Consider the following 27,670-nt stretch of genomic DNA (forward strand, 5'->3'; position numbering starts at 1 on the left):
AAAAGCAGAACACCCGCCGCCAAGAGACTCCGCTACTGACCGCCGCCATCTTGGACCGAGCACCCCAAAGGCAGCTTCAAGGAGTTCCCTGGCATGGCACTTCTTCAAACAATGTGCTGACGACAAGACCCGAGTGGTTTGCACGCTGTGCCATCAGAGCCTGAAGCGAGGCATTAACGTTCTGAACCTTAGCACAACCTGCATGACCAGGCACCTGCATGCAAAGCATGAACTGCAGTGGAGTAAACACCTTAAAAACAAGGAAGTCGCTCAGGCTCCCCCTGCTACCTCTTCTGCTGTTGCCGCCTCGGCCTCTTCCTCCGCCTCTGAAGGAACGTTGGCACCTGCCGCCCAGAAAACAGGGGATGTACCACCAACACCACCACCACCTCCGTCACCAAGCGTCTCAACCATGTCACACGGCAGCGTTCAGCTCTCCATCTCACAAACATTTGAGAGCAAGCGTAAATTCCCACCTAGCCACCCTCGATTCCTGGCCCTGAATGCCAGCATTTCTAAACCACTGGCCTATGAAATGCTGTCATTTAGGCTGGTGGACACAGACAGCTTCAAACAGCTCATGTCGCTTGCTGTCCCACAGTATGTTGTTCCCAGCCGCCACTACTTCTCCAAGAGAGCCGTGCATTCCCTGCACAACCAAGTATCCGATAAAATCAAGTGTGCACTGCGCAACGCCATCTGTAGCAAGGTCCACCTAACCACAGATACGTGGACCAGTAAGCACGGCCAGGGATGCTATATCTCCCTAAATGCACACTGGGTAAATGTAGTGGCGGCTGGGCCCCAGGCGGAGAGCTGTTTGGCGCACGTCCTTCCGCCGCCAAGGATCGCAGGGCAACATTCTTTGCCTCCTGTTGCCACCTCCTCCTTCTCGGCTTCCTCCTCCTCTTCTTCCACCTGCTCATCCGGTCAGCCACACACCTTCACCACCAACTTCAGCACAGCCCGGGGTAAACGTCAGCAGGCCATTCTGAAACGCATATGTTTGGGGGACAGGCCCCACACCGCACAGGAGTTGTGGCGGGGTATAGAACAACAGACCGACGAGTGGTTGCTGCCGGTGAGCCTCAAGCCCGGCCTGGTGGTGTGCGATAATGGGCGAAATCTCGTTGCAGCTCTGGGACTAGCCGGTTTGACGCACATCGCTTGCCTGGCGCATGTGCTGAATTTGGCGGTGCAGAAGTTCATTCACAACTACCCCGACATGTCAGAGCTGCTGCATAAAGTGCGGGCCGTCTGTTCGCGCTTCCGGCGTTCACATCCTGCCGCTGCTCGCCTGTCTGCGCTACAGCGCAACTTCGGCCTTCCCGCTCACCGCCTCATATGCGACGTGCCCACCAGGTGGAACTCCACCTTGCACATGCTGGACAGACTGTGCGAGCAGCAGCAGGCCATAGTGGAGTTTCAGCTGCAGCACGCACGGGTCAGTCGCACTGCGGAACAGCACCACTTCACCACCAATGACTGGGCCTCCATGCGAGACCTGTGTGCCCTGTTGCGCTGTTTCGAGTACTCCACCAACATGGCCAGTGGCGATGACGCCGTTATCAGCGTTACAATACCACTTCTATGTCTCCTTGAGAAAACACTTAGGGCGATGATGGAAGAGGAGTTGGCCCAGGAGGAGGAGGAGGAGGAGGAGGAAGAGGGGTCATTTTTAGCACTTTCAGGCCAGTCTCTTCGAAGTGACTCAGAGGGAGGTTTTTTGCAACAGCAGAGGCCAGGTACAAATGTGGCCAGCCAGGGCCCACTACTGGAGGACGAGGAGGATGAGGATGAAGCATGGTCACAGCGGGGTGGCACCCAACGCAGCTCGGGCCCATCACTGGTGCGTGGCTGGGGGGAAAGGCAGGACGATGACGATACGCCTCCCACAGAGGACAGCTTGTCCTTTCCCCTGGGCAGCCTGGCACACATGAGCGACAACATGCTGCAGTGCCTGCGCAACGACAGCAGAGTTGCCCAAATTTTAACGTGTGCGGACTACTGGGTTGCCACCCTGCTGGATCCACGCTACAAAGACAATGTGCCCACCTTACTTCCTGCACTGGAGCGTGATAGTGAAATGTTTGTACTCGCGCATCTTCCTAACATGGTGGAACAGTACGTGTGCACACCCCTCCACGTACTGACTGATGGTTCGGCCCCATTCAACTTCTGGGTCTCCAAATTGTCCACGTGGTTAGAGCTAGCCTTTTATGCCTTGGAGGTGCTGGCCTGCCCGGCGGCCAGCGTTTTGTCTGAACGTGTATTCAGCACGGCAGGGGGGCGTCATTACAGACAAACGCAGCCACCTGTCTACAGCCAATGTGGACAAGCTGACGTTCATAAAAATGAACCAGGCATGGATCCCACAGGACCTGTCCGTCCCTTGTCCAGATTAGACATTAACTACCTCCCCTTAACCATATATTATTGTACTCCAGGGCACTTCCTCATTCAATCCTATTTTTATTTTACCATTATATTGCGAGGCTACCCAAAGTTGAATGAACCTCTCCTCTGCCTGGGTGCTGGGCCTAAATATATGCCAATGGACTGTTCCAATGTTGGGTGACGTGAAGCCTGATTCTCTGCTATGACATGCAGACTAATTCTCTGCTGACATGAAGCCAGATCCTCTGTTACGGGACCTCTCTCCTCTGGCTGGGTGCTGGGCCTAAATATATGAAAATGGACTGTTACAGTGGTGGGTGACGTGAAGCCTGATTCTCTGCTATGATATGAAGACTGATTCTCTGCTGATATGAAGCCAGATTCTCTGTTACGCGACCTCTCTCCTCTGCCTGGGTGCTGGGCCTAAATATCTGACAATGGACTGTTCCAGTGGTGGGCGACGTGAAGCCAGATTCTCTGCTATGGGACCTCTCTCCAATTGATTTTGGTAAATTTTTATTTATTTAATTTTTATTTTTATTTATTTCCCTATCCACATTTGTTTGCAGGGGATTTACCTACATGTTGCTGCCTTTTGCAGCCCTCTAGCCCTTTCCTGGGCTGTTTTACAGCCTTTTTACTGCCGAAAAGTTCGGGTCCCCATTGACTTCAATGGTGTTCGGGTTTGGGACGAAGTTCGGATCGGGTTCGGATCCCGAACCCTAACATTTTCGGGAAGTTTGGCCGAACTTCTCGAACCCGAACATCCAGGTGTCCGCTCAACTCTAATCATCAGTTATTATTCAAATTACAGCATCAGCAGCCCACTAATCAGAAGTGGAATAAAAACAAATCTTGTTGTTGACTACTAAGCCCATGCTAAATCCTGTTCGTAACATTTAAAAGCATTCATCCTAGGGGAAGATTGAAAGGCCCATCTAGAGCTGGACTATCTCAAACCCTATGTACATAGTTGATGCCAGTTGCACACATCTTTTTTCTTAAGTATTCCTGACTGTCGGGGACACCACAGTTAAAGTAGGGGAGAGAATAGTGTACTGGAGGAGGGGTACTCTGAAGTCTGGACACTTGTGGACATTTTCCTAGTTCCCCTATGCAAATTTATAAACATCTTACTCTATTTTACTTTAAGGGGTTAACTGGCAATGACTTATACTGTTCAATACTGTGTAACTTCCTTTCATATGTATGGTGTGATATACACCCTGTTTATTAGCACAGCACTCGGATGTTAAATGCAGCATTATGAGCTAGCCTGATGTATCAGGCTTGGACCACAGTGGGACTTACAAATCTATGGCCCCTCCTATCAGATACCTAATAAAGGTTGGGTATGAATTATGGTGATTGAGACATGGGGCTTCATTGCGCAGGAACTTCAGATCCAGATTCTCCCTTCTGGGGGATGCCCAAATTTGCTCAATGCCCTGATACGATACAGCCTTCTTATCACCATTGTGAGCTGAGTGGGCATGTCGTGATACCAGAGTACCAGTTCTCCCACATGCTCCCCAATTCATCTTCACAGCTCACATGTGCTCTTTCCAACATACACATGTGAAAAGGTACAGAAGTTTGGACACACCTTCTCATTCAAAGAGTTTTCTTTATTTTTATGACTATGAAAATTGTAGATTCACACTGAAGGCATCAAAACTATGAATGAATACATGTGGAATTATATACATAACAAAAAAGTGTGAAACAACTGAAAATATGTCATATTCTAGGTTCTTCAAAGTAGCCACCTTTTGCTTAGATTACTGCTTTGCATACTCTTGATGAGCTTCAAGAGGTAGTCACCTGAAATGGTCTTCCAACAGTCTTGAAGGAGTTCCCAGAGATGCTTAGCACTTGTTGGCCCTTTTGCCTTCACTCTGCGGTCCAGCTCACCCCAAACCATCTTCAAGATCTGGCCCCGGCTACTCTCAACAAGAGGCGTGCCCTAAAACCTCTCACAGATCACCTCAGACAAAAACGCATAGCTTTCAGATGGCGGTTCCCATTCGGGATGCTGATCACCTGCAAGGAAAATAAATACATCCTGAGATCTCCTAAAGATCTCCCTGACATTCTTGCTGCTTTAGAAATTCAAGACGTGGACATTCCGGATTGGTCAGCTACCAATGATATCCTGATCCCACAAGACATCATGCCTCCCACCTCATGGGAAACCGTCGGAAGCGGCAAGTCACAAAGGTCTAAGAAGAAACAGGGCAGACTCACTCCTAGACGCATTATTTCAGAAGAGGACTGATCTCATACATGCTTTCTTGAAATATTTTTACATGATATGTCTACATGCAAATAGATGGGTATGGTGTTGGAGCTGCTGATTGTGAGGTCCAAAGTTGTTTCCCTTCTCCCCTATCGATAACTTTAACATGTGATCTGTGGTCCCTTCGGGATTTGGATGGAGGGGGCTACGCAGTCAGCAGCTCACAACTTGGTGGCTTATTACGATCTGTCATAATCACTCTACTGCTAATACAATTGCATGCATTTGTTGAGATTAGTCCTTAGTAACTGTTCGCTACTTGTATTACTCACTTCTTCCTTAATCCTTTAACTCCTAGTTAAGAATTAAGATTTCTACATATATGTCAGTTTTGAACATCGGTTTAGGGCTTGTCCCTTCAGCTTCCTCTAACCTCAGCTAGGGGATCTCGACCAATTTAGGTCCCTCTTTAAGGGTTATAATATCCCTGGTCTCAAATACTTTCAGAGGAATGTTATTGTTTTCTCCTTTTTTGCTGTTAATGTTTTTTCTCTTACCTTTTAGCCCTTACCCACCCATCCTCCTCAGCAAACTCCATGATCCAGTGATACCTTCGACTCACTATGTGTCCAGTAATCCTTACAGCCTACTCATATGTTCAGGGTTCTGTAAGTACAATGCTTTACACACTCAAGTCTCACCATGTCAGAATTACATATAGCCACATATAATGTTAGGGACTTTAAAATCCCTGCAAAAAGGAGCCAGATTCTTCATTTCTTGCATAAAGAAAATATTAACATGGTCTTTTGTCAGGAAACCCACTTTAAAAACAACAAAATTCCCAATATGTCAAGATCTTATTTTAACCTTTGGTACCACAGTCCCTCTGAATATTCTAATAAATTGGGAGTGAGTATCAGTCTTCACAAACATACTGACTTCAGCATGTTAGAATTAAAATACGACCCCAAGGTAGATATTTGTTCGTAAAAGGAACTATAAATTTCAAAATCTATACCTTTGCCAACCTTTATGCACCTAATGTAGGTCAAAAACCTAGTTCAAAAATACTTGGCAGATGTTTGAAGAATTTAGAGAGGGGATCGCTGTCGTAGCAGGGAGATTTTAATGTTGCACTTAATCCTCTATTGGGACACTTCCCTGGGTAAGTCCTCAGTCCCATTGAAAAACGCTTAGTGTCATTAAAAGGTTAATCCATAATAGTAGCCTCATTGACGCGTGGAGAGCTAACAACCCAAATGAGAGAGACTTCTCCTTTTATTCCCACCCGCATAATACATACCACAGAATAGATTACATCTTAATTCCTTCAACCCAGATTCACTGTTGTACAGAAACTCACATTGGGAATATAGTACATTCAGACCATGCCACCGTATTTCTCACTTTTAAATCACCTGATACGCTTCCCAAGACATACATTTGGAGACTAAATGAAACGCTGTTAGATAATCAACAAGTTAAAGATAAAATTGAGGCCAAGCTGAAAGAATTTTTCTCACTGAATAATTCTGGAACAGTGTCCCCGCATATGTTATGGAAAGCACACAAGGCAGTGATCAGAGGTGAAATTATCTCTACTGCTTCACATATAAACAAACTAAGACGAGCTAAAGTGACAGAGCTATACAAAAAAATGTCCTTATTAGAATCCTCGCACAAAAGCTCTCATAACAATCAGCAACTACTGGAACTTTCCTCTACTAGAGATGAGCTTAAAGAACTTCTGAATAAACAATCTGCCAAGTTATACCTAGCCTCTAATCATAAATGTCATGCTCATGGCAATAAACCCACTAAGTTCATGCTGGCATTAATAAAACAGCGTAAACAGAAATCCAGAATAACAGCTATTAGATCTGATGGGAACACTTTCAGTCAATAATGACTTAGAAATAGCGGAGGCCTTCCGCAGGTTCTATTCAGAGCTGTACAACATAGAAAATTCGGGACACTACTGCCCTCAAAGAGGAAAAAATAGCCAGAACAGAAGAGTTCCTTAGTAAAATACATCTCCCAACCTTGACCTCCGAACAAGCCACTAATCTATGCTCTCCAATTAAACCCTCAGAACTAGGCAGATACACTAAAAAAGACGGCCAAAGGGAAGTCCCCCGGGCCAGATGGTCTCCCAATGCTCTACTACCTCACTTTTAAGGAGACTATTGCCCCACTTAACTCCTTTAAATGAAGCTTTCGCTGGCAAAGCTTTCCCATCACAAACAGTAAATGCGCACATCACTCTGATCCCCAAGCCACAGAAGGACCCTACTTTATGCTCCAGTTATAGACCTATATCTCTGCTGAATCTAGATATTAAAATATATGCTAAAATATTGGCTAACAGAATCAAACCTCTATTAAAAAACCTCATCCACCCTGATCAGACAGGATTTGTTCCTAGACGTGAAGGTAAAGATAACACTTATAAGGTTTTAAATGCTATAGCCTTAGCAAGAAAGACTAGGACTCCTTTTGTGGTTTTGGGGACAGATGCTGAAAAAGCATTTGACAGAGTGGCGTGGGCCTTTGTTAAAAGCACACTGATTAAATTAGGCTTCCCTACCCCCTTTATAGAGGCTCTCTTTATGTACATATCTCCCAGCGCTAATATTAAAGTCAATGATATTCTCTCTCAGCCGGTGTTGATAAATAACGGGACTAGACAAGGTTGCCCTCTATCTCCCATACTCTTCATTATCACAATTGAACCCTTGCTACAATTCATTAGACAGTCCAAAGAAATAAAAGGCCTGTCATGTGGAACATTGGAGATTAAGCAAGCAGCTTATACTGATGATTTACTCCTAATGATCTCTAACCCAACTCAAGCGTTTCCTGCTATAATCCAGACCTTTATGGTCTTTGGCTTCATCTCAAACTTTAAAATAAACTTGGCTAAATCAGTAGTGATGAATATAAACTCCCACCCAAACTCATTCAGAAACTTAAAGAAAGTTCCCCTTTCGAATGGACTCACTCACATATAAAATTCCTGGGAATAAACATCACACCAGACTTAAACAATCTATATGAAGCTAATTCCACCCCCCCCCCCCCCTACTAAAATCCATTCCTGAAACCTTGAATTCATGGTCACCCTCTTTTATCTCCTGGATAGGCAGACGTAACATTTTAATTCTCTAATAGTGCCCAAGCTTACCTATCTACTGCAAGTACTCCCAGTAAGATTGCCATACAGCTTCTTGGAGTCATTCAGGAAGATTGAGTTCCTCCTATATCTGGGTAAATATAAAACCCAGAATATCTAATAAGATCCTGCTCCTCCCCTTTATAAAAGGGGGAATTGGGTTTTCCGTCCATCAAAAGATATCACAGAGCGGTTCATCTTAATAGAATCATTGATCTGATCAGGAGACCTGACCATAAACTTTGGATTCCTTTGGAAGAAAAGTTAGTGGGTTGTCCCATCAGACCCTGGCTATTATCAGAATCCGTAAAACCCTTCCACCCTAACATAGGAAATCCACTGACGTCAGCCACAATGTCACTATGGAGAAACTCAGATGTGAGAGGATCCTGTCTGACTCACCCATCGGTACTGATAAATATCAGGGACTGCATTAGTCTTAATACATATAGTTTTAATATCCTGCCATCCCAACTACATAACTCTACCCTGCCTATCCATGAGTTACTGGATAATGATGGCACTTTTCTTGACTCTGCTTCTTTAATAAGTAAATTTAAACTTCCCAACCTCAGCCAGATGCAACTCTCATGCCTAAAAAAATACAACCAGCTCTATTCTTAAAAAGAACAAAGCGAATACATCATTAAAACTGGTTTGAGAAACTAGTCTCACAAACTCAATACCCATCAAAGATTATTTCCTCGGTGATTAGGAACTTACTACCCTCAGAAGACCCCTCCTCCCTATACTTCTTAAAGGAATGGGAGAAGGATTTAGACAAGAAGTTCTCGGAAGGAGAGACTCAGATTATCTTAAGTGCTCCGAAAAATACCTCCAGATAAGGGATGAGCGAACTCTAACTGTATAGTTCGGGTTCGTACCGAATTTTGGGGTGTCTGACACGGACCCGAACATTTTCGTAAAAGTCCGGGTTCGGTGTTCGTCGCTTTCTTGGCGCTTTTTGACGCTTTCTTGGCGCTTTTTGAAAGGCTGCAAAGCAGCCAATCAACAAGCGTCATACTACTTGCCCCAAGAGGCCGTCACAGCCATGCCTACTATTGGCATGGCTGTGATTGGCCAGAGCACCATGTGACCCAGCCTCTATTTAAGCTGGAGTCACATAGCGCCGCCCGTCACTCTGCTCTGATTAGCGTAGGGAGAGGTTGCGGATGCGACAGTAGGGCGAGATTAGGCAGATTAACTCCTCCAAAGGACTTGATTAATTGATCGATCTGCAGCTGTGGATCATTGAGCTGCTGAAATTCAATTGCTCACTGTTTTTAGGCTGCCCAGACCGTTTGTCAGTCACTTTTCTGGGGTGATCGGCGGCCATTTTGTGTCTTGTGGTGCGCCAGCACAAGCTGCGACCAAGTGCATTTAACCCTCAATGGTGTGGTTGTTTTTTGGCTAAAGCCTACATCAGGGTGAAGCTGTCACACCAAGTGCATTTAACCAGCAATAGTCTGTTCATTTTTTGGCCATATACTACATCAGGGGCAAGCTGCGCCCGTCACCAAGTGCATTTAACCCTCAGTAGTGTGGTTGGTCAAGCTGTCACACCAAGTGCATTTAACCAGCAATAGTGTGGTTATTTTTTGGCCATATCCCAGTCTAATTCTGTCACTAAATCCATACCGGTCACCCAGCGCCTAAATACTAGGCCTCAAATTTATATCCCGCTAAATCTGTCGTTACCGCTGTACTGTTGTGGCTGGGCAAGTTATTTAGTGTCCGTTAAAGCACATTTTTTGTTCAGGGTTGAAATACAATTCCCAATTTAGCAATTTCATAATTTAGTGGTTTCTGCTGTATTAGAGCTATTTGAAATCTATCCCTAAAAGGGTATATAATATTCAAGGTGCACATAGGGTCATTCAGAATAACTTCACACACACGCTACTGTGCATTTCCAAGTCTAATTCTGTCAGTAAATCTATACCGGTCACCCTGCGCCTAAATACTAGGCCTCAAATTTATATTCAGCTGAATTCTCTGCTGACATGAAGCCAGATTGTCTGTTACGGGACCTCTTTCCTCTGCCTGGGTGCTTGGCCTAAATTTATGAAAATGGACTGTTGCAGTGGTGGCTGACGTGAAGCCTGATTCTCTGCTATGACATGCAGACTGATTCTCTGCTGACATGAAGCCAGATTCTCTGTTACGGGACCTCTCTCCTCTGCCTGGGTGCTGGGCCTAAATATATGCCAATGGACTGTTGCACTGGTGGCTGACGTGAAGCCTGATTGTCTGTTACGGGACCCCTCTCCTCTGCCTGGGTACTGGGCCTAAATATCTGAGAATGGACTGTTCCAGTGGTGGGTGACGTGAAGCCAGATTCTCTGCTATGGGACCTCTCTCCAATTGATTTTGGTTAATTTTTATTTATTTTATTTTTATTCATTTCCCTATCCACATTTGTTTGCAGGGGATTTACCTACATGTTGCTGCCTTTTGCAGCTCTCTAGCCCTTTCCTGGGCTGTTTTACAGCCTTTTTAGTACCAAAAGGTTCGGGTCCTCATTGACGTCAATGGGGTTCGGGTTGGGGACGAAGTTCGGATCGGATTCGGATCCCGAACATTTCCGGGAAGTTCGGCCGAACTTATCGAACCCGAACATCCAGGTGTTCGCTCAACTCTACTCCAGATGTGTAACCATACAAGAGAACGCATACAAAGTCCTCACAAGATGGTATTTAACTCCTGTAAGACTAAGATGTACGGAGATGTATCTAACAGATGCTGGAGATGTCTTTCCGAAAAAGGTTCTTTCCTACATATATGGTGGTCATGTCCCAAAATAAAAACCTTCTGGGATATAGTCTTTGAGCTGTTGAGGGATTATTCTTAAAATTAAAAGCAGATACTCTTCCCTGCTGTCCAGTAATAGCCCTGCTGACTTTATTACCGAAGTCTATACCGACCTCAAAGATGTCTCTTTTGAGATAGCTGCTGGCTGCAGCGAGAATACTGATTGCCTCGAAATGGAAATCATCAGTCCCACCATCAATATCTCAATGGAGAGGTAAGGTGGAAGCCCTCGTAAGACTTGAGGAACTATCCCACTGGGAACTTCGCACACATTATAAATATATGGAAATATGGCTCCCATGGACAGCTAAAAGAGATATCATTACCCCTCACCAGCTCAGGGAAATGAACTCCCTGAACACCCAATTGTTACTTTACACTTCTTCACCTACACTGAGTTGTTAGTAATGCTCATTTTAAGGGCTTTGCACTAAAATTAGATACACAGACAAGTGACTTTATCAGTTACTTTATCAAGTGACTTTATTCAGTTATTCTGAATAGCAAAAACCTGCACATGTCCTTGCCCCCTAAAGACAAGAAGAATGGGACCAACCAGGACCGTGATGTCTCTCTTCATGTACCCTGTAGAAGTTGAATGGGCTGCCACTATGGTACATACAGCCATGATCAAATGTAACAATGAAGCCAACATCAAATGTAATTTTGGAAAGGATAAATTCACACAATTATGCAAATAATTTCAAACATTATCCACACACAACAATATCCAGGTCTTTCTTGTGATTGTTTGTTATACCATTTTCCTCCAGCTCCTTTATAAATTCATTTATATATGTATCTTCTATCCCCATGCTGAGGGCTTCTTGACACTTTTTATTCTTGAAATATGCAGAGGATTGTCCGCTTATAGCAACATCTGCAGCTGTAATAAAAAATAAAAAAGGCCATTGAAATCCAGGATCATATGGCTGAACATTAAAATAGTTCATGGGTGCACCCTTAAGGCCCCTTTTAGATAAAGTAATTTTTTATTGGTATTTTCATCATTGATAAAGAAACATATCTTGCATATATGTATACTAGAACAATACACGGGCGAGTATTCTGCGCGGGTGCAATGTACGAGTTCAAAGCATTGCACCCGCACTGAATCTGGACCCATTCATTTCTATGTGGCTGTGCACACGAGCTGTGATTTTCACGCATCACTTGTGCATTGCGTGAAAATCGCAGCATGCTCTTTGTGCGTTTTTCATGTAACGCAGGCCCCATAGAAATTAATGGGGTTGCGTGAAAAACGCAAGCATCCGCAAGCAAGTGCGGGTGCGGTGCGATTTTCACGCACGGTTGCTAGGTGACTATCAGGATGTGACCCGATCATTATTATTTTCCCTTATAACATGGTTATAAGGGAAAATAATAGCATTCTGAATACAGAATCGATAGTACAATAGCGCTGGAGGGGGTTAAAAAAAAATTCAATAATTTAACTCACCTTAATCCACTTGCTCGCGCAGCCCGACATCTCTTCTGTCTTCTTTGCTGTGTGCAGGAAAAGGACCTGTGGTGACGTCACTCCGGTCATCACATGGTCCATCACATGATTTTTTACAATGGTGATGGATCATGTGATGACCAGAGTGACGTCACCACAGGTCCTTTTCCTGCACACAGCAAAGAAGAAGACAGAAGAGATGCCAGGCTGAGCGAGCAAGTGGATTAAGGTGGGTTAAAAAAAAATATATTTTTTTTAACCCCTCCAGCGCTATTGTACTATGCATTCTGTATTCAGTGAAGAAGTTCGGGTTTGGGTACCAAACATGCCGATTTTTCTCACGCGCGTGCAAAACGCATTACAATGTTTTGCACTCGTGCGGAAAAATCGTGCATGTTTCTGCAACGCACCCACACCTTTTCCTGCAACACCCGTGTGAAAGGGGCCTAATGGTTAGTCTAGGTTGGTGGAGTGAGTATTGTCATTTTGCTTATTTATGTACAGTCAGATTTATCTGCAAATGAATTTTAAAATGTACATTCAGAGTCAGATCTCTCTAAATCCATATTTCCCTTCACACCGCTGTATATGTGCATTGACGATCAGGTCCCATTGTGGGGGCTTCTATCAGAAAACTGTTCAGCAAAGACTGAGGAAGATGCATTTGGGAAACCCTCTATTTTAGCCCTGTACTGGGCTTTCTTGGACTTTTTTTTACCTGCTTGCTGTTTATTTCTGTCGTTTTTCCCCTGATAGAATAGTGTACCAGTCGCAGTACACACTATGTCTGAGTACTATTTTTGGGTATTCACACTTATACTTACTAAACCTTTGGTTTAGTAAGGTGATCATAAATGTTTCACAATTTTTGACAATGGTAAATTAACCCCATATGCACCACAATGTAACTATACATCATCAGTGCAGTATAATTGTAGGGAGAATAAGTTGGTGATGTATGACGTCACCACTCAAGATTTCTCACAGGATCTTCTATCAAGATGGTCACGGCAGCCTCTGGATAAGGAGAATGTTATTTATTTATTTTCATCAATTAACCCCTGAAAGCCCTAATTTTTTTTATCTTAGGTCTAGCGATCAGTGATGAATGCGGCATCTGAGGGGTTCAATGACCGGGGGGGGGGGGGGGGCAGCAAAATCGTTGTTCTCAATCAATCATTGTGTCCGCTACTTAGAAAGAAATGTGCTTCGTGAAAAATTACTTTTGTGAAATTCGGCAAAGCAGCCGAATCAAAGTTCTCTAAACTTCGCTTATCTCTACCTCGCAGAAATCACCAGGATTAGTGATGATACTGATCCCGGTTATTTAACCCCTTATATCAGTTGATGGCGGCCTTCTTCCTCTGGAGCCCCTATTGCAAAATTGCAGGGCTTCAATCCATTGCTATGATAGCCTGGGGCTTTCTGAAGATTTGCTAGCTTGTCTTAGTGAGCTGCCTGCAGAGCTGTGCCTCAGGTACAGCCTAACAGGCAGCCAGTGACAACCCCATAGACTGCAATATTTCAGTCTATGGTGCAAGTTATCAGAAGTCCCCTAAGGGGATTTAAAGAAAAAAGTTTTTAAAAGTATGTGTAAAAAACACAAATGTAAAAAATTTAAGTCAGCCCCTCTCCCAATTCTATATATAAAATGAATAAGTAATATAAAGAATAAACATAATAGGTATCTCCACATCTGAAATGTCCAAACTATTAGAAAATTAAAGCATTTTCCTGTTCAGTGAATGGTGTAACAGATAAAGACATAAAAATTGTTGATTTGGTGCTTATTGGCCACTTCGCCCCTCCCTCCCCCCAAAAAACAAAAACATTTGAAAAAAGTGATTAAAAAGTCATATGTACTCCAAAAAAGGTACCAGTAAAGAAAAAAAACAAAAGGTCACCCTACAAAAAGCAAGATTTCATACAACTCTGTAGTTAGAAATATTAAAAAGTTATCGATTTATGGCAATATGGTACTGCAAAGAAAAAACGTTTTACCCAAATTTTTTGTTTTTTTTTATGAAGTAAATCATAAAAACTATACAAATTTAGTACTTCTAAGTCTGTAATGTCTCAGTGCATAGTGAACTCAGTAAAAACAAAACCAATTTTTTTTCCAATTTCATTCCTAAATATTTTTTCCCCCCCATTTTCCAATACAAGCTATGGGAAGTTAAATGGTGCCACAAAAAATTACAAATCGGCCCCACATCTTGTCCCATTCTGTTAACAGAATATACAGGTCCTTCTCTAAAAATTAGCATATTGTGATAAAGTTTATTATTTTCTGTAATGTACTGATAAACATTAGACTTTCATATATTTTAGATTCATTACACACCAACTGAAGTAGTTCAAGCCTTTTATTGTTTTAATATTGATGATTTTGGCATACAGCTCATGAAAACCCAAAATTCCTATCTCAAAAAATTAGCATATCATGAAAAGGTTCTCTAAAAGAGCTATTAACCTAATCATCTGAATCAACTAATTAACTCTGAACACCTGCAAAAGATTCCTGAGGCTTTTAAAAACTCCCAGCCTGGTTCATTACTCAAAACCGCAATCATGGGTACGACTGCCGACCTGACTGCTGTCCAGAAGGCCATCATTGACACCCTCAAGCAAGAGGGTAAGACACAGAAAGAAATTTCTGAACGAATAGGCTGTTCCCAGAGTGCTGTATCAAGGCACCTCAGTGGGAAGTCTGTGGGAAGGAAAAAGTGTGGCAGAAAACGCTGCACAACGAGAAGAGGTGACCGGACCCTGAGGAAGATTGTGGAGAAGGACCGATTCCAGACCTTGGGGGACCTGCGGAAGCAGTGGACTGAGTCTGGAGTAGAAACATCCAGAGCCACCGTGTACAGGCGTGTGCAGGAAATGGGCTACAGGTGCCGCATTCACCAGGTCAAGCCACTTTTGAACCAGAAACAGGGGCAGAAGCGCCTGACCTGGGCTACAGAGAAGCAGCACTGGACTGTTGCATGTCATTCGGAAATCAAGGTGTCAGAGTCTGGAGGAAGACTGGGGAGAGGGAAATGCCAAAATGCCTGAAGTCCAGTGTCAAGTACCCACAGTCAGTGATGGTCTGGGGTGCCATGTCAGCTGCTGGTGTTGGCCCACTGTGTTTTATCAAGGGCAGGGTCAATGCAGCTAGCCATCAGGAGATTTTGGAGCACTTCATGCTTCCATCTACTGAAAAGCTTTATGAAGATGAAGATTTCATTTTTCAGCACGACCTGGCACCTGCTCACAGTGCCAAAACCACTAGTAAATGGTTTACTGACCATGGTATTACTGTGCTCAATTGGCCTGCCAACTCTCCTGACCTGAACCCCATAGAGAATCTGTGGGATATTGGGAAGAGAAAGTTGAGAGACGCAAGACCCAACACTCTGGATGAGCTTAAGGCCGTTATCGAAGCATCCTGGGCCTCCATAACACCTCAGCAGTGCCACAGGCTGATTGCCTCCATGCCACGCCGCATTGAAGCAGTCATTTCTGCAAAAGGATTCCCGACCAAGTATTGAGTGCATAACTGAACATAATTATTTGAAGGTTGACATTTTTTGTATTAAAAAAACACTTTTATTGGTCGGCTGAAATATGCTAATTTTTTTAGATAGGAAATTTGGGTTTTCATGAGCTGTATGCCAAAATCATCAATATTAAAACAATAAAAGGCTTGAACTACTTCAGTTGGTGTGTAATGAATCTAAAATATATGAAAGTCTAATGTTTATCAGTACATTACAGAAAATAATAAACTATCACAATATGCTAATTTTTAGAAGGACCTGTATAGCTCCTGAAAGGAAAGGAGGGAAAAAAATTGTCATGCAGGAGTTCAAACGTTTTCATGAAATTTGAAAAAAAAAAATTTTTTTTGGGAAGGAAAATAGAAAGTGAGAACCACTTACATGTCTAACAGTAAGTGGCTAGATATCTGTTCTATATCCAAATTTATAAAACTTCACTTAAGATTTTATTGCATAAGTCACACAAAATGACTAAAAAATAAATAAATTACTTACTTTTAGATATCCCATAGGTTGCAGTAGACTACCAATAGGATCAATATCTGCATGTACCAGGTTATCACTAAGAGGTAGTGGGTATATTTAATCTACAATATGTAATCATTGGGGGATGTTGGGTAATTACTTTGGCAATATTATCGAATTTTCTACTCCATCTTTATTCTCTTATAGAAGACTCCATAATTTACAGGATAGTCTGTACATGTGGACATTGGTTCCCCTTGCATGAATTGTGATAATTGCACACTTATGCTAAAAGGAGATGTTTTTTGTCATCCTGGTACATCTAAGAAATACACAGACATTTTCTTAGGCTACTTTCACAATTGCGTTTGGAGCGGATCCGTCTGGTATCTGCACAGACGGATCCACTCCTATAATGCAAACGATGGTATCCGTTCAGAACGAATCCGTCTGCATTATATTTCAGAAAAAATCTAAGTCTAATTGTTAGACGGATCCGTCCAGACTTTGCATTGAAAGTCAATGGGGGACGGATCCGTTTGAAATTGCACCATATTGTGTCAACGTCAAACAGATCCGTCCCCATTGACTTACATTGTAAGTCTGGACGGATCTGTTTGGCTCCGCACGGCCAGGCGGACACGTTCGGGTGTCCGCCTCCTGAGCGGAACAGAGGCCAAACGCTGCCAGACTGATGCATTCTGAGCGGATCCGCATCCACTCAGAATGCATTGGGGCTGTACGGATCCGTTCGGGGCCGCTTGTGAGAGCCTTCAAACGAAACTCACAAGCGGAACCCCGAATGCAAGTGTGAAAGTAGCCTTACTTGTAGGTCTGACTATGTAACACAGGTTTTGGTTTGTCCATGCAATTTAATTTACGTTGGTGAGACCACCACTGAATTGAGATTGCGTTTTAATAACCATAAATCTTTGATATACAAGGAGCAGCTGGACCTTCCGCTCTCTAGGCAGTTTAAGGAGGCAAATCACAGAGTTAACCAGCTTAGATTCTGTATTGTAGACCAGATTCCACCGTTGCAATGGGGAGATGATAGGGAGTTGAGATTGAAGAGACACAAAGTGAAATGGATCAGTAGACCAGGGTGCTTGCACCTCAAGGGTCTCAATATTGATTATTCGCTGAAACTATTTATTATTTATTTACCTAGACTTATGCTTTCAGCCTGCTTTAATTACCTCAGCATGATTTGTGTTGAATTACATTTTATTATAAATAAAAATTGCCCTTTTAGTTTTGCCAGTCTCCAAAATGGCAGACTTTGACATCTCAAGGCCCTGATGTGCATGTTGATGACATTGAGGACGTTACGTGGTGGAGGTCAGGTAATGCGCCAAGTAAGACGTTCCCCCTCTGTGACACGCGCACTAGGCCATTCTTGTTTGACATGCACACTGGGAGTTCTGGGATGCCACCTGCCGGATGCTAGTCCTTCTATGAGACCTGTGGTGTGACTGGAACCATGGTCATAAGGTTTCTGTCAATGGGGAAGTCTCCTCCTTCCCTCTTTTACATATTTAAAAATGGTGAGCGCTTCATGAGATGTTTTTAATCTGTCATAAACAGGCTAAGGCTACTTTCACACTAGCGTTCGGGCGGATCCGTTCTGAACGGATCCGCTCATAATAATGCAAACGGAGGCTCCGTTCAGAACGGATCCGTCTGCATTATTTTTAGCATATAACATCTAAGTGTGAAAATAGCCTCGTACGGATCCGTCCAGACTTTCAATGTAAAGTCAATGGGGGACGGATCCGCTTGAAGATTGAGCCACATTGTGGCATCTTCAAACGGATCCGTCCCCATTGACTTACATTGTAAGTCTGGACGGATCCGCACGGATCCGCACGGCCAGGCGGACACCCGAACGCTGCAAGCAGCGTTCAGCTGTCCGCCTGTCCGTGCGGAGGCGAGCGGAGCGGAGGCTGAACGCCGCCAGACTGATGCAGTCTGAGCGGATCCGCTCCATTCAGACTGCATCAGGGCTGGACGGCTGCGTTCGGGTCCGCTCGTGAGCTCCTTCAAACGGAGCTCACGAGCGGACCAGCGAACGCTAGTGTGAAAGGAGCCTAATAAAGGCTTTATGCACCTCTGCACTTTATGTATACAAGTATAATATAATTGGATGCACATGAACTATGTCAGGATCATGTTTTATTATTATATAGTTTTATGTGATGCAGAGTCATGTTTATATATTTTTTTATTGGATTGAATTGATTGATGTTAATTGACACTCACCCTATATATACTATGTTGTATGTGCACTGGAATGCTGCCTTCCTCATTGTTTTTGTGGACTGCTGAGAATTTGGATCTGATCTCCCTGGAGGTGTGGACCCATTTTCCTCTTTCTTTTTTAATTAATTTTTTCACAGTGCTGCTTCAATTGTTGATTGTACAGGGGTTGAGTATCTTGCAGTGAGGGCAGCTGCTGGAGCTTCTTAAAGGGGTTGTCTCACTTCATCCAATGGCATTTATTATGTACAGGAATTTAATACAAGCCACTTATTAATATACTGTTATTATCTATATTGCTTCCTTTGCTGGCTGGATTAGTTTTTCCATCAAATTATACACTGCTTGTTTCTATGGTTACGACCACCCTGCAATCTAGCAGCGATGGCCATGCTTACACACTATAAGAAAAAGCGGCATCCTATGCGAGTTCTCAGTCCCGGCTACCAGAGAGGTCAATGCTTTTTCTAATAATGCGCAAGCACCCTGGATCGCAGGGTTGGTCATAACCATTGAAACGAGCAGTGTATAATGTGATGGAAAAGGGAATTCAGCCAGCAAAGGAAGCAATATAGACAATCACAATACATTAATAAGTGCTTTATATTAACCGCCTCCGGACCGCCTAACGCAGGATCGCGGTCCGGAGGCGGCTGTCCCAGGCACAGTCACGCATATACGCGTCATCTCGCGAGACGCGAGATTTCCTGTGAACGCGCGTGTGTTCACAGGATTGGAAGGTGAGAGTAGATCTACAGCCTGCCAGCGGCGATCGTTCGCTGGCAGGCTGTAGATGCGATTTTTAACCCCTAATAGGTATATTAGACGCTGTTTTGATAACAGCGTCTAATATACCTGCTACCTGGTCCTCTGGTGGTCCCTTTTGCTTGGGTCGACCACCAGAGGACACAGTCAGCTCAGTAAAGTAGCACCAAGCACCACACTGCACTACACCCCCCCCCTGTCACTTATTAACCCCTTATTAACCCCTGATAACCCCATATATACTCCCTGATCACCCCCCTGTCATTGATCACCCCCCTGTAAGGCTCCATTCAGACGTCCGTATGTGTTTTACGGATCCACGCATCCATGGATCGGATCCGCAAAAACACATACGGCCGTCTGAATGGAGCCTTACAGGGGGTGATCAGCAGTCTATATGGGATGATCACCCCCCTGTAAGGCTCCATTCAGACGTCCGTATGCGTTTCACGGATCCACGCATCCATGGATCGGATCCGCAAAACACATACAGACGTCTGAATGGAGCCTTACAGGGGGGTAATCAATGACAGGGGGGTGATCATCCAATATAGACTCCCTGATCACCCCCCTGTCATTGATCACCCCCCTGTAAGGCTCCATTTAGACATTTTTTTGGCACAAGTTAGCAGAAATAGATTTTTTTTTTTGTTTTTGTTTTTTCTTACAAAGTCTCATATTCCACTAACTTGTGTCAAAAAATTAAAACGCACATGAACTCACCATACCCCTCATGGAATCCAAATGCGTAAAATTTTTTAGACATTTGTATTCCAGACTTCTTCTCACGCCTTAGGGCCCCTAAAATGCCAGGGCAGTATAAATACCCCACATGTGACCTCATTTCGGAAAGAAGAAACCCCAAGGTATTCTCTGAGGGGCATATTGAATCCATGAAAGATTTAACTTTTTGTCCCAAGTTAGTGGAAATGGAGACTGTGAGGAAAAAAAAAAAACAAAAAAAAAAAAAAACTTCTATGAACTCGCCATGCCCCTCATTGAATACCTTGGGGTGTCTTCTTTCCAAAATGGGGTCACATGTGGGGTATTTATACTGCCCTGGCATTTTAGAGGGGCCCTAAAGCGCGAGAAGTCTGGAATCCAAATGTCTAAAAATGCCCTCCTAAAAGGAATTTGGGCCCCTTAGCGCATGTAGGCTGCAAAAAAGTGTCACACATGTGGTATCGCCGTACTCAGGAGAAGTTGGGGAATGTGTTTTGAGGTGTCTTTTTACATATACCCATGCTGGGTGAGATAAATATCTTGGTCAAATGCCAAAGAAATGGGAAAAGTTGTCTTTTGCCGAGATATTTCTCACCCAGCATGGGTATATGTAAAATAACACCCCAAAACACATTGCCCAACTTCTCCTGAGTACGGCGATACCACATGTGTGACACTTTTTTGCAGGCAAGGTGGGAAAAGGGGCCCACATTCCAAAGAGCACCTTTAGGATTTCACAGGGCATTTTTTACACATTTTGATTTCAAACTACTTCTCACGCATTAGGGCCCCTAAAAAGCCAGGGCAGTATAACTACCCCACAAGTGACCCCATTTTGGAAAGAAGACACCCCAAGGTATTTCATAATGGGCATAGTGAGTTCATGGAAGTTTTTATTTTTTGTCACAAGTTAGTGGAATATGAGAATATGAGACTTTGTAAGGAAAAAAAAAAAAATCTTAATTTTCCGCTAACTTGTGACAAAAAATAAAAAGTTCTATGAACTCACTATGCCCATCAGCGAATACCTTAGGGTGTCTTCTTTCCGAAATTGGGTCATTTGTGGGGTTTTTCTACTGTCTGGGCATTGTAGAACCTCAGGAAACATGACAGGTGCTCAGAAAGTCAGAGCTGCTTCAAAAAGCGGAAATTCAAATTTTTGTACCATAGTTTGTAAACGCTATAATTTTTACCCAAGCCATTTTTTTTTTACCCAAACATTTTTTTTAATCAAAGACATTTAGAACAATAAATTTCGAGAAAAATGTATATATAGATGTCTTTTTAAAAAAAAAAAAAAATTTACAACTGAAAAATTTCATTTTTTTGCAAAAATTTAGTTAAATTTTGATTAATAACAAAAAATTTAAAAATGTCAGCAGCAATGAAATACCACCAAATGAAAGCTCTATTAGTGAGAAGAAAAGGAGGTAAAATTCATTTGGGTGGCAAGTTGTATGACCGAGCAATAAATGGTGAAAGTAGTGCAGTGCAGAATTGTAAAAAGTGGTCTGGTCATTAAGGGTGTTTAAGCTAGGGGGGCTGAGGTGGTTAACTCCTTAAGGACTCAGCCCTATTTCACCTTAAGGACTAGGCCACTTTTTTGCAAATCTGACCAGTGTCACTTTAAGTGCTGATAACTTTAAAATACTGACTTATCCAGGCCATTCTGAGATTGTTTTTTCGTCACATATTGTACTTCATAACACTGGTAAAATGAAGTAAAAAAATAAAAAATTTTGCATAATAAAATACCTAATTTACCGAAAATTGGGAAAAATTAGCAAATTTAAAAGTTTCCGTTTTTCTACTTCTGTAATACATAGTAATACCCCCAAAAATTGTGATGACTTAACATTCCCCATATGTCTACTTCATGTTTGAATTATTTTGGGAATAATATTCAATTTTTTGGGGATGTTACAAGGCTTAGAAGTTTAGAAACAAATCTTGAAATTTTTTTAGAAATTTACAAAAACCCGATTTTAGGGACCACTACAGGACTGAAGTCACTTTGCGAGGCTTACATAATAGAAACCGCCCAAAAATAACCCCATTCTATAAACTACACCCCTCAAGGTATTCAAAACTGATTTTAAAAACTTGGTTAACCCTTTAGGTGTTGCACAAGAGTTATTGGCAAATGGGGATGAAATTTGAGAATTTCATTTTTCTGCCAAATTTTCCATTTTAACCTATTTTTTCCACTAACAAAGCAAGGGTTAACAGCCAAACAAGACTGTATCTTTATTGCCCTGACTCTGCCATTTACAGAAACGCCCCATATGTGGTCGTAAACTACTGTACGGCCACACAGCGGGGCGTAGAGTGAAAGGTGCGCCGTATGGTTTTTGGAAGCCAGATTGTCACGGATGGTGGTGTACAGGAATCAAGACAACACGAAATGAATATACGACTCACTGGATCCAAAACTAAGGAACAAAAAAGGAGACCCCTGCATCAGACCTGGCACTCTCCCCGACTGCTCAGCCTATGCGAAAATCCCAATGGTAGATGATCGCATATCCTCGTACCTCGACTGTATAACACCTGAACACCCTATAATAGTGAGGGGACACGACCACCGGCTCCCTACACTAGATACGGAGGGAGTCAGGGTCACCTGGGATCCAGCAAACAGAAAAACACAAATGAATGCACAACACTTATCTTGTAGTAGACTGGGAAGTAGGATCAGCATGCACACACTCCAGGAAGTAATATAAACCGCAAACTGATGCACTATGGGGAGGAATTTAAAGGGATGCAATCAGTACAACTACATGACAGCTGAGAGAGGCTAACGAGATGAGGAACTGAAAGCAAAACAAAGGAAGCTCAAGGAGAAGGTTCTGAAAGGCATCTGTCAGAGCTTCTCAGATGTCTGGTGGTGACACAGATTTTGCTGGACTGTTTTTTTGACACCATTTCCCATTTGAAGCCCCCCTGATGCACCCCTAGAGTAGAAACTCCATAAAAGTGACCCCATCTAAGAAACTACACCCCTCAAAGTATTCAAAACTGATTTTACAAACTTTGTTAACCGTTTAGGTGTTGCACAAGATTTAATGGAAAATAGAGATACAATTTCAAAATTTCACTTTTTGGGCAGATTTTCCATTTTATTTTTTTTTTTCCAGTTACAAAGCAAGGGTTAACAGCCAAACAAAACTCATTATTTATGGCCCTGATTCTGTAGTTTACAGAAACACCCCATATGTGGTCGTAAACTGCTGTACGGGCACACGGCAGGGCGCAGAAGGAATGGAATGCCATACAGTTTTTGGAAGGCAGATTTTGCTGGACTGTTTTTTTTTACACCATGTCCAATTTGAAGCCCCCCTGTTGCACCCCTAGAGTAGAAACTCTAAAAAAGTGACCCCATTTTAGAAAGTACGGAATAGGGTGGCAGTATTGTTGGTACTAGTTTAGGGTACATATGATTTTTGGTTGCTCTATATTACACTTTTTGTGCGGTAAGGTAACAAGGAATTGCTTTTTTGGAACTTTTTTTGTAATTTACAACATTCATCTGACAGGTTAGATCATGTGGTAATTTTATAGAGCAGGTCGTCACGGACGCGGCGATACCCAATATGTATACAATTTTTTTTATTTATGTAAGTTTTATACAATAACTTCATTTTTAAAACCCCCAAAATGTTTTAGTGTCTCAATAGTCTAAGAGCCATAGTTTTTGCAGTTTTTGGGCGATTATCTTGAGTAGGGTCTCATTTTTTGTGGGATGAGATGACGGTTTGATTGGCACTGTTTTGGGGTGCATATGACTTTTTGATCGCTTGCTATTACACTTTTTGTGACGCAAGATGACCAAAAATTGCTTTTTTTTTTACACAGTTTTTTTTTTTTTTTTTTTACGGTAGTCACCTGAGGGGTTAGGTCATGCGATATTTTTATATAGCTGGTCGATACCTAATATGTATACTTTATTTATGTACGTTTTACACAATGATTTCATTTTTGAAACAAAAAAATAAATAAATCATCTTTTAGTGTTTCCATAGTCTAAGAGCCATAGTTTTTTCAGATTTTGGGCGATTATCTTGAGTAGGGTCTCATTTTTTGCGGGATGAGATTATGGTTTGATTGGTACTATTTTGGAGTACATGCGACTTTTCTGATCACTTTTATTACCTTTTTTTGGGAAGTAAGGTGGGCAAAATTTCAATTATCTCAGTTTTTATTTGTATAGCGTTCACCATGCTGGGAAAGTAACATGACGGTTTTATAGATCAGGTCGTTACGGACGCGTCGATACCCAATATGTGTAGTGTATTTTTTTAAATTTTTATTCAGTGATAAATGTTTTTTTTATCTTAACTTTTTTCACTTTTTTTTACATTTTTTTGACCCAGACCCACTTGGTTCTTGAAGATCCAGTGGGTCTGATGTCTGTATAATACAGTACAGTACAATATATATTGTACTGTACTGTATTTTACTTACACTTTGTCTGAACAGATCTATGCCTTTAGCATAGATCTGTTCAGCACCATGGACAGCAGGACGCCTGAGAAGGCGTCCTGTTGCCATGGGAACCTTCCCCGTCTGCCACAACTTCGCAGACGGGAAGGGTAAGCACAGGGCTGCGGGGGGCTGTCGGGGGGGCTCTCTCCCTCTCCATCGGGGGGCTACAAAGGCACAGCAGCCCCCCGATGGGAGAGGGAGGGAGCCCCTTGACCCTGACAGTTAACCTTTTCCATACCGTGGTATGGAAAGGGTTATACGGCTGACATCTGCACAGATGTCAGCCGTTTATACCATAGTGTCAGCAATGTGCTGACACTCTGGTATACCCACTAGAAGGCAACAAATTTTCAAGGGGAGACGGACGGGGGATCACGATCCCGCCTGCCGCACCGCCCCGCCTCCCGCAACGCCCCCACCGCCTGCGACACCCCCCCCTGCATCAAATCGTGCAGGGGTGCAAAATCTTGATTTTCGGCACTCTAAAGTTTCTGATCCCCGGGGTCAGGGACCGCGGGGATCAGAAAAGGCAAAAAGCGCAACGAACCGCAGGTCTGAATTGACCTGCGGTCTTCTGCGATCGCCGACACGGGGGGGTCACATGACCCCCCCTGGCGTTGTGACAGGATGCCGGCTACTTAAGGACTCAGGAAATAGGGCGTACCAGTACGCCCTGCGTCCTTAAGGGGTTAAAGGGGTTGTCTGAGGTATTTTTTTTTCTATGTTCCTAACTAGGCAAATGTAACAGCTTTCCAATTAACTCACTTTATCTGCAGTGCCTGGTTATCAGATTTGACTGAGGGTCACATGACCTGTGATGTCAGATTCTCTCCCTGCTCCGATAAAGTTAGTTTACAAGCCTGTAAACGAGACGTCACTGTGCTGGCCATGCCCCCCTTCACTGCTCTCTCCTAGGAGTCTTAACCCCTTCAGCTGCACAGACTGGGTAGCTGCAGCAGTGAGGAGACAATTCCTAGGACAGGAGCTGACAGACTACAGAGAGCATTGCACAAGGAGGTAGGGGGAAGATCCTGTGTGTATTAGCAGTGTCATTATACAGCTGGGACCTGTAGAGAAGAGAACCAGGGACATGAGGAAATACATTTATTTTTTTTGCCTGAAACTTGCTTTTTTTTTTTCATAACTCGGAAAACCCCTGTAACGTTCTCTGATAAATGCCATTTGATGAAGTGAGACAACCCCTTTAAGTCTTACAAGGCATGCATAAAGATAATTTAACCCTTAGGATACTGAAGGAGGATGAGGATGAGGATGACGACATTCTCCTGGGGGCAAATGGGGGTCTTCATGGTCCAGTGTTTGAAGAGGGGCCCCCGTATAAAAAGCATAAAGGTCAAGGACCTATAATGGGTGGCAATGTACTTAGACCCCCGATAAAAAAAAAAAAAATGGCGGACATGTTACCAGCATCACAGAAGGCTGTCAGAAGGCTGTCAGAATGCAGCATTTCCAGGCCTTGCTGCGAGAGATGGCACTTTCTGCTGTTGCGGGCACTGGAGGAATTGCCACCCACAGCGAAACCGGTTTGGGTACCAATAATACCGCGCCTGCAAGAAGAGGGAGGTTTGAAGATGTGTTGGTCACTTTGGATATGAGATCATTCTTGCAACCAACCCATCGACAGCCGCCCTCCGGATCCAGCCTTATGTAACGTCTAGACCGACAGGTATACGACTACATCGGGTTAATGGCCGATGTGGACGCTCTGAGAAGCAAGGAACCCCTTGACTACTGGGTGTGCAGGCTTGACGTGTGGCCAGAGCTGGCACAATTAGCCATGGAACTCTTGGCTTGCACCTCGTCGAGTGTCCTGTCCAAAAGGATGTTCAGCGCAGCAGAGGGTATTGTGACCGATAAGCGCACTCGCCTAGCTCACGACTACCTCAAATTTTTTTTTAATGAATGAGGCATGGATCTTGGAGGAATTCAACACCTGTGATGACCACGTATAATTGAATTACCTCATGCCAGCCCAGTTTGTAGAGAAGAAATAGAATGAACCTTTTTGATGGCGCTGTCAGCAGGAGTCAGACAGGTAGGTATTGTTAACACAATACTTTTTTATTTTCAGTCAACGCGTTTCAGGGGCGGAGGGCCCCCTTCATCAGGACAATATACAACATAAAGCCACATTCACATGTGGCAGTTTTTTAAACTCAAAAAAGGCGCGTGAGGCCAAGTGGGGTGGAGCAGGGGGAGGGGGAAAGGGCGGGGGGTAAGTAAGCATCTTAAGATCGTGGAAAGCTGTCATCTAGTATTCAGTCCCTTGTTAAGTCCCTTACTGAGCCCACACATATCCGCCACCACCCAGAACAAAGAATGGTCCCTGCCTTATGTATATACAGCGGCATAAAAGGCCTTTTCTGTCAGGTGAATGGCTAAGTTTTGGGGCCTGTACTGGCCAACAGTTACATATTTATCCTGTGAAGGCTTAACACCTTAAGGACCCGGCTCATTTTCACCTTAAGGACCAGGCCATTTTTTGCAAATCTGACCAGTGTCACTTTATGTGGTGATAACTTTAAAACGCTTAAACTTATCCAGGCCATTCTGAGATTGTTTTTTCGGCACATATTGTACTTCATGACACTGGTAAAATGAAGTAAAATAAATACATTTTTATATTTATAAAAAAAAAAAATACAAAAATGTACCAAAAATTTGTAAGAAATTGCGAATTTCCAAATTTCTCTACTTCTATAATACATAGTAATACCTCCAAACATATTTATTACTTTACATTCCCCATATGTCTACTTCATGTTTGCATCATTTTGGGAATTATATTTTATATTTTGGGGATGTTACAAGGCTTAGAAGTTTGGAAGCAAATCTTGAAATTGTTCTGAACTTTCAAAAACACAATTTTTAGGGACCAGTTCAGGTCTGAAGTCACTTTGTGAGGCTTATATAATAGAAACCACCCAAAAATGACACCATTCTAGAAACTACACCCCTCAAGGTATTCAAAACTGATTTTACAAACTTTAACCCTTTAGGTGTTCCACAAGAATTAATGGAAAATACAGATACAATTTCACAAAGCAAGGGTTAATAGCCAAACAAGACTCAATATTTATGGCTCTGATACTGTAGTTTACAGAAACACCCCATATGTAGTCATAAACCACTGTACGGGCACACAGCAGGGGGCAGAAGGAAAGGAATGCCATACGTTTTTAAAAGGCAGATTTTGCTAGACAGTTTTGTTTTTTTGACACCATGTCCCATTTGAAGCACCCCTGATGCACCCCTAGAGTAGAAACTCCATAAAAATGACCCCATCTAAGAAACTACACCCCTCAAGGTATTCAAAACAGATTTTT

At 43.1% G+C, this 27,670-nt stretch overlaps 1 protein-coding gene across 1 annotated transcript in view; it reads right to left on the reverse strand.

Annotated features, from left to right (window-relative positions):
• Positions 1-4,271: 4,271 nt before the first annotated feature.
• LOC122924243 overlaps positions 4,272-27,670 on the reverse strand; it is a 59,095-nt gene continuing 35,696 nt past the window's right edge. The window contains exons 6-7 of the mRNA XM_044275176.1: positions 11,383-11,508; positions 4,272-4,440 (exon numbers count right to left, since the gene is read on the reverse strand). Of these exons, the coding sequence (XP_044131111.1) occupies positions 4,364-4,440; positions 11,383-11,508 (203 nt within the window). The 3' untranslated portion in view covers positions 4,272-4,363. The remainder of the gene's footprint in view (positions 4,441-11,382; positions 11,509-27,670) is intronic.

This window comes from Bufo gargarizans, unplaced genomic scaffold (genome assembly GCF_014858855.1).
Source record: "Bufo gargarizans isolate SCDJY-AF-19 unplaced genomic scaffold, ASM1485885v1 original_scaffold_926_pilon, whole genome shotgun sequence".
NCBI classification, from domain to species: Eukaryota; Metazoa; Chordata; class Amphibia; order Anura; family Bufonidae; genus Bufo; species Bufo gargarizans.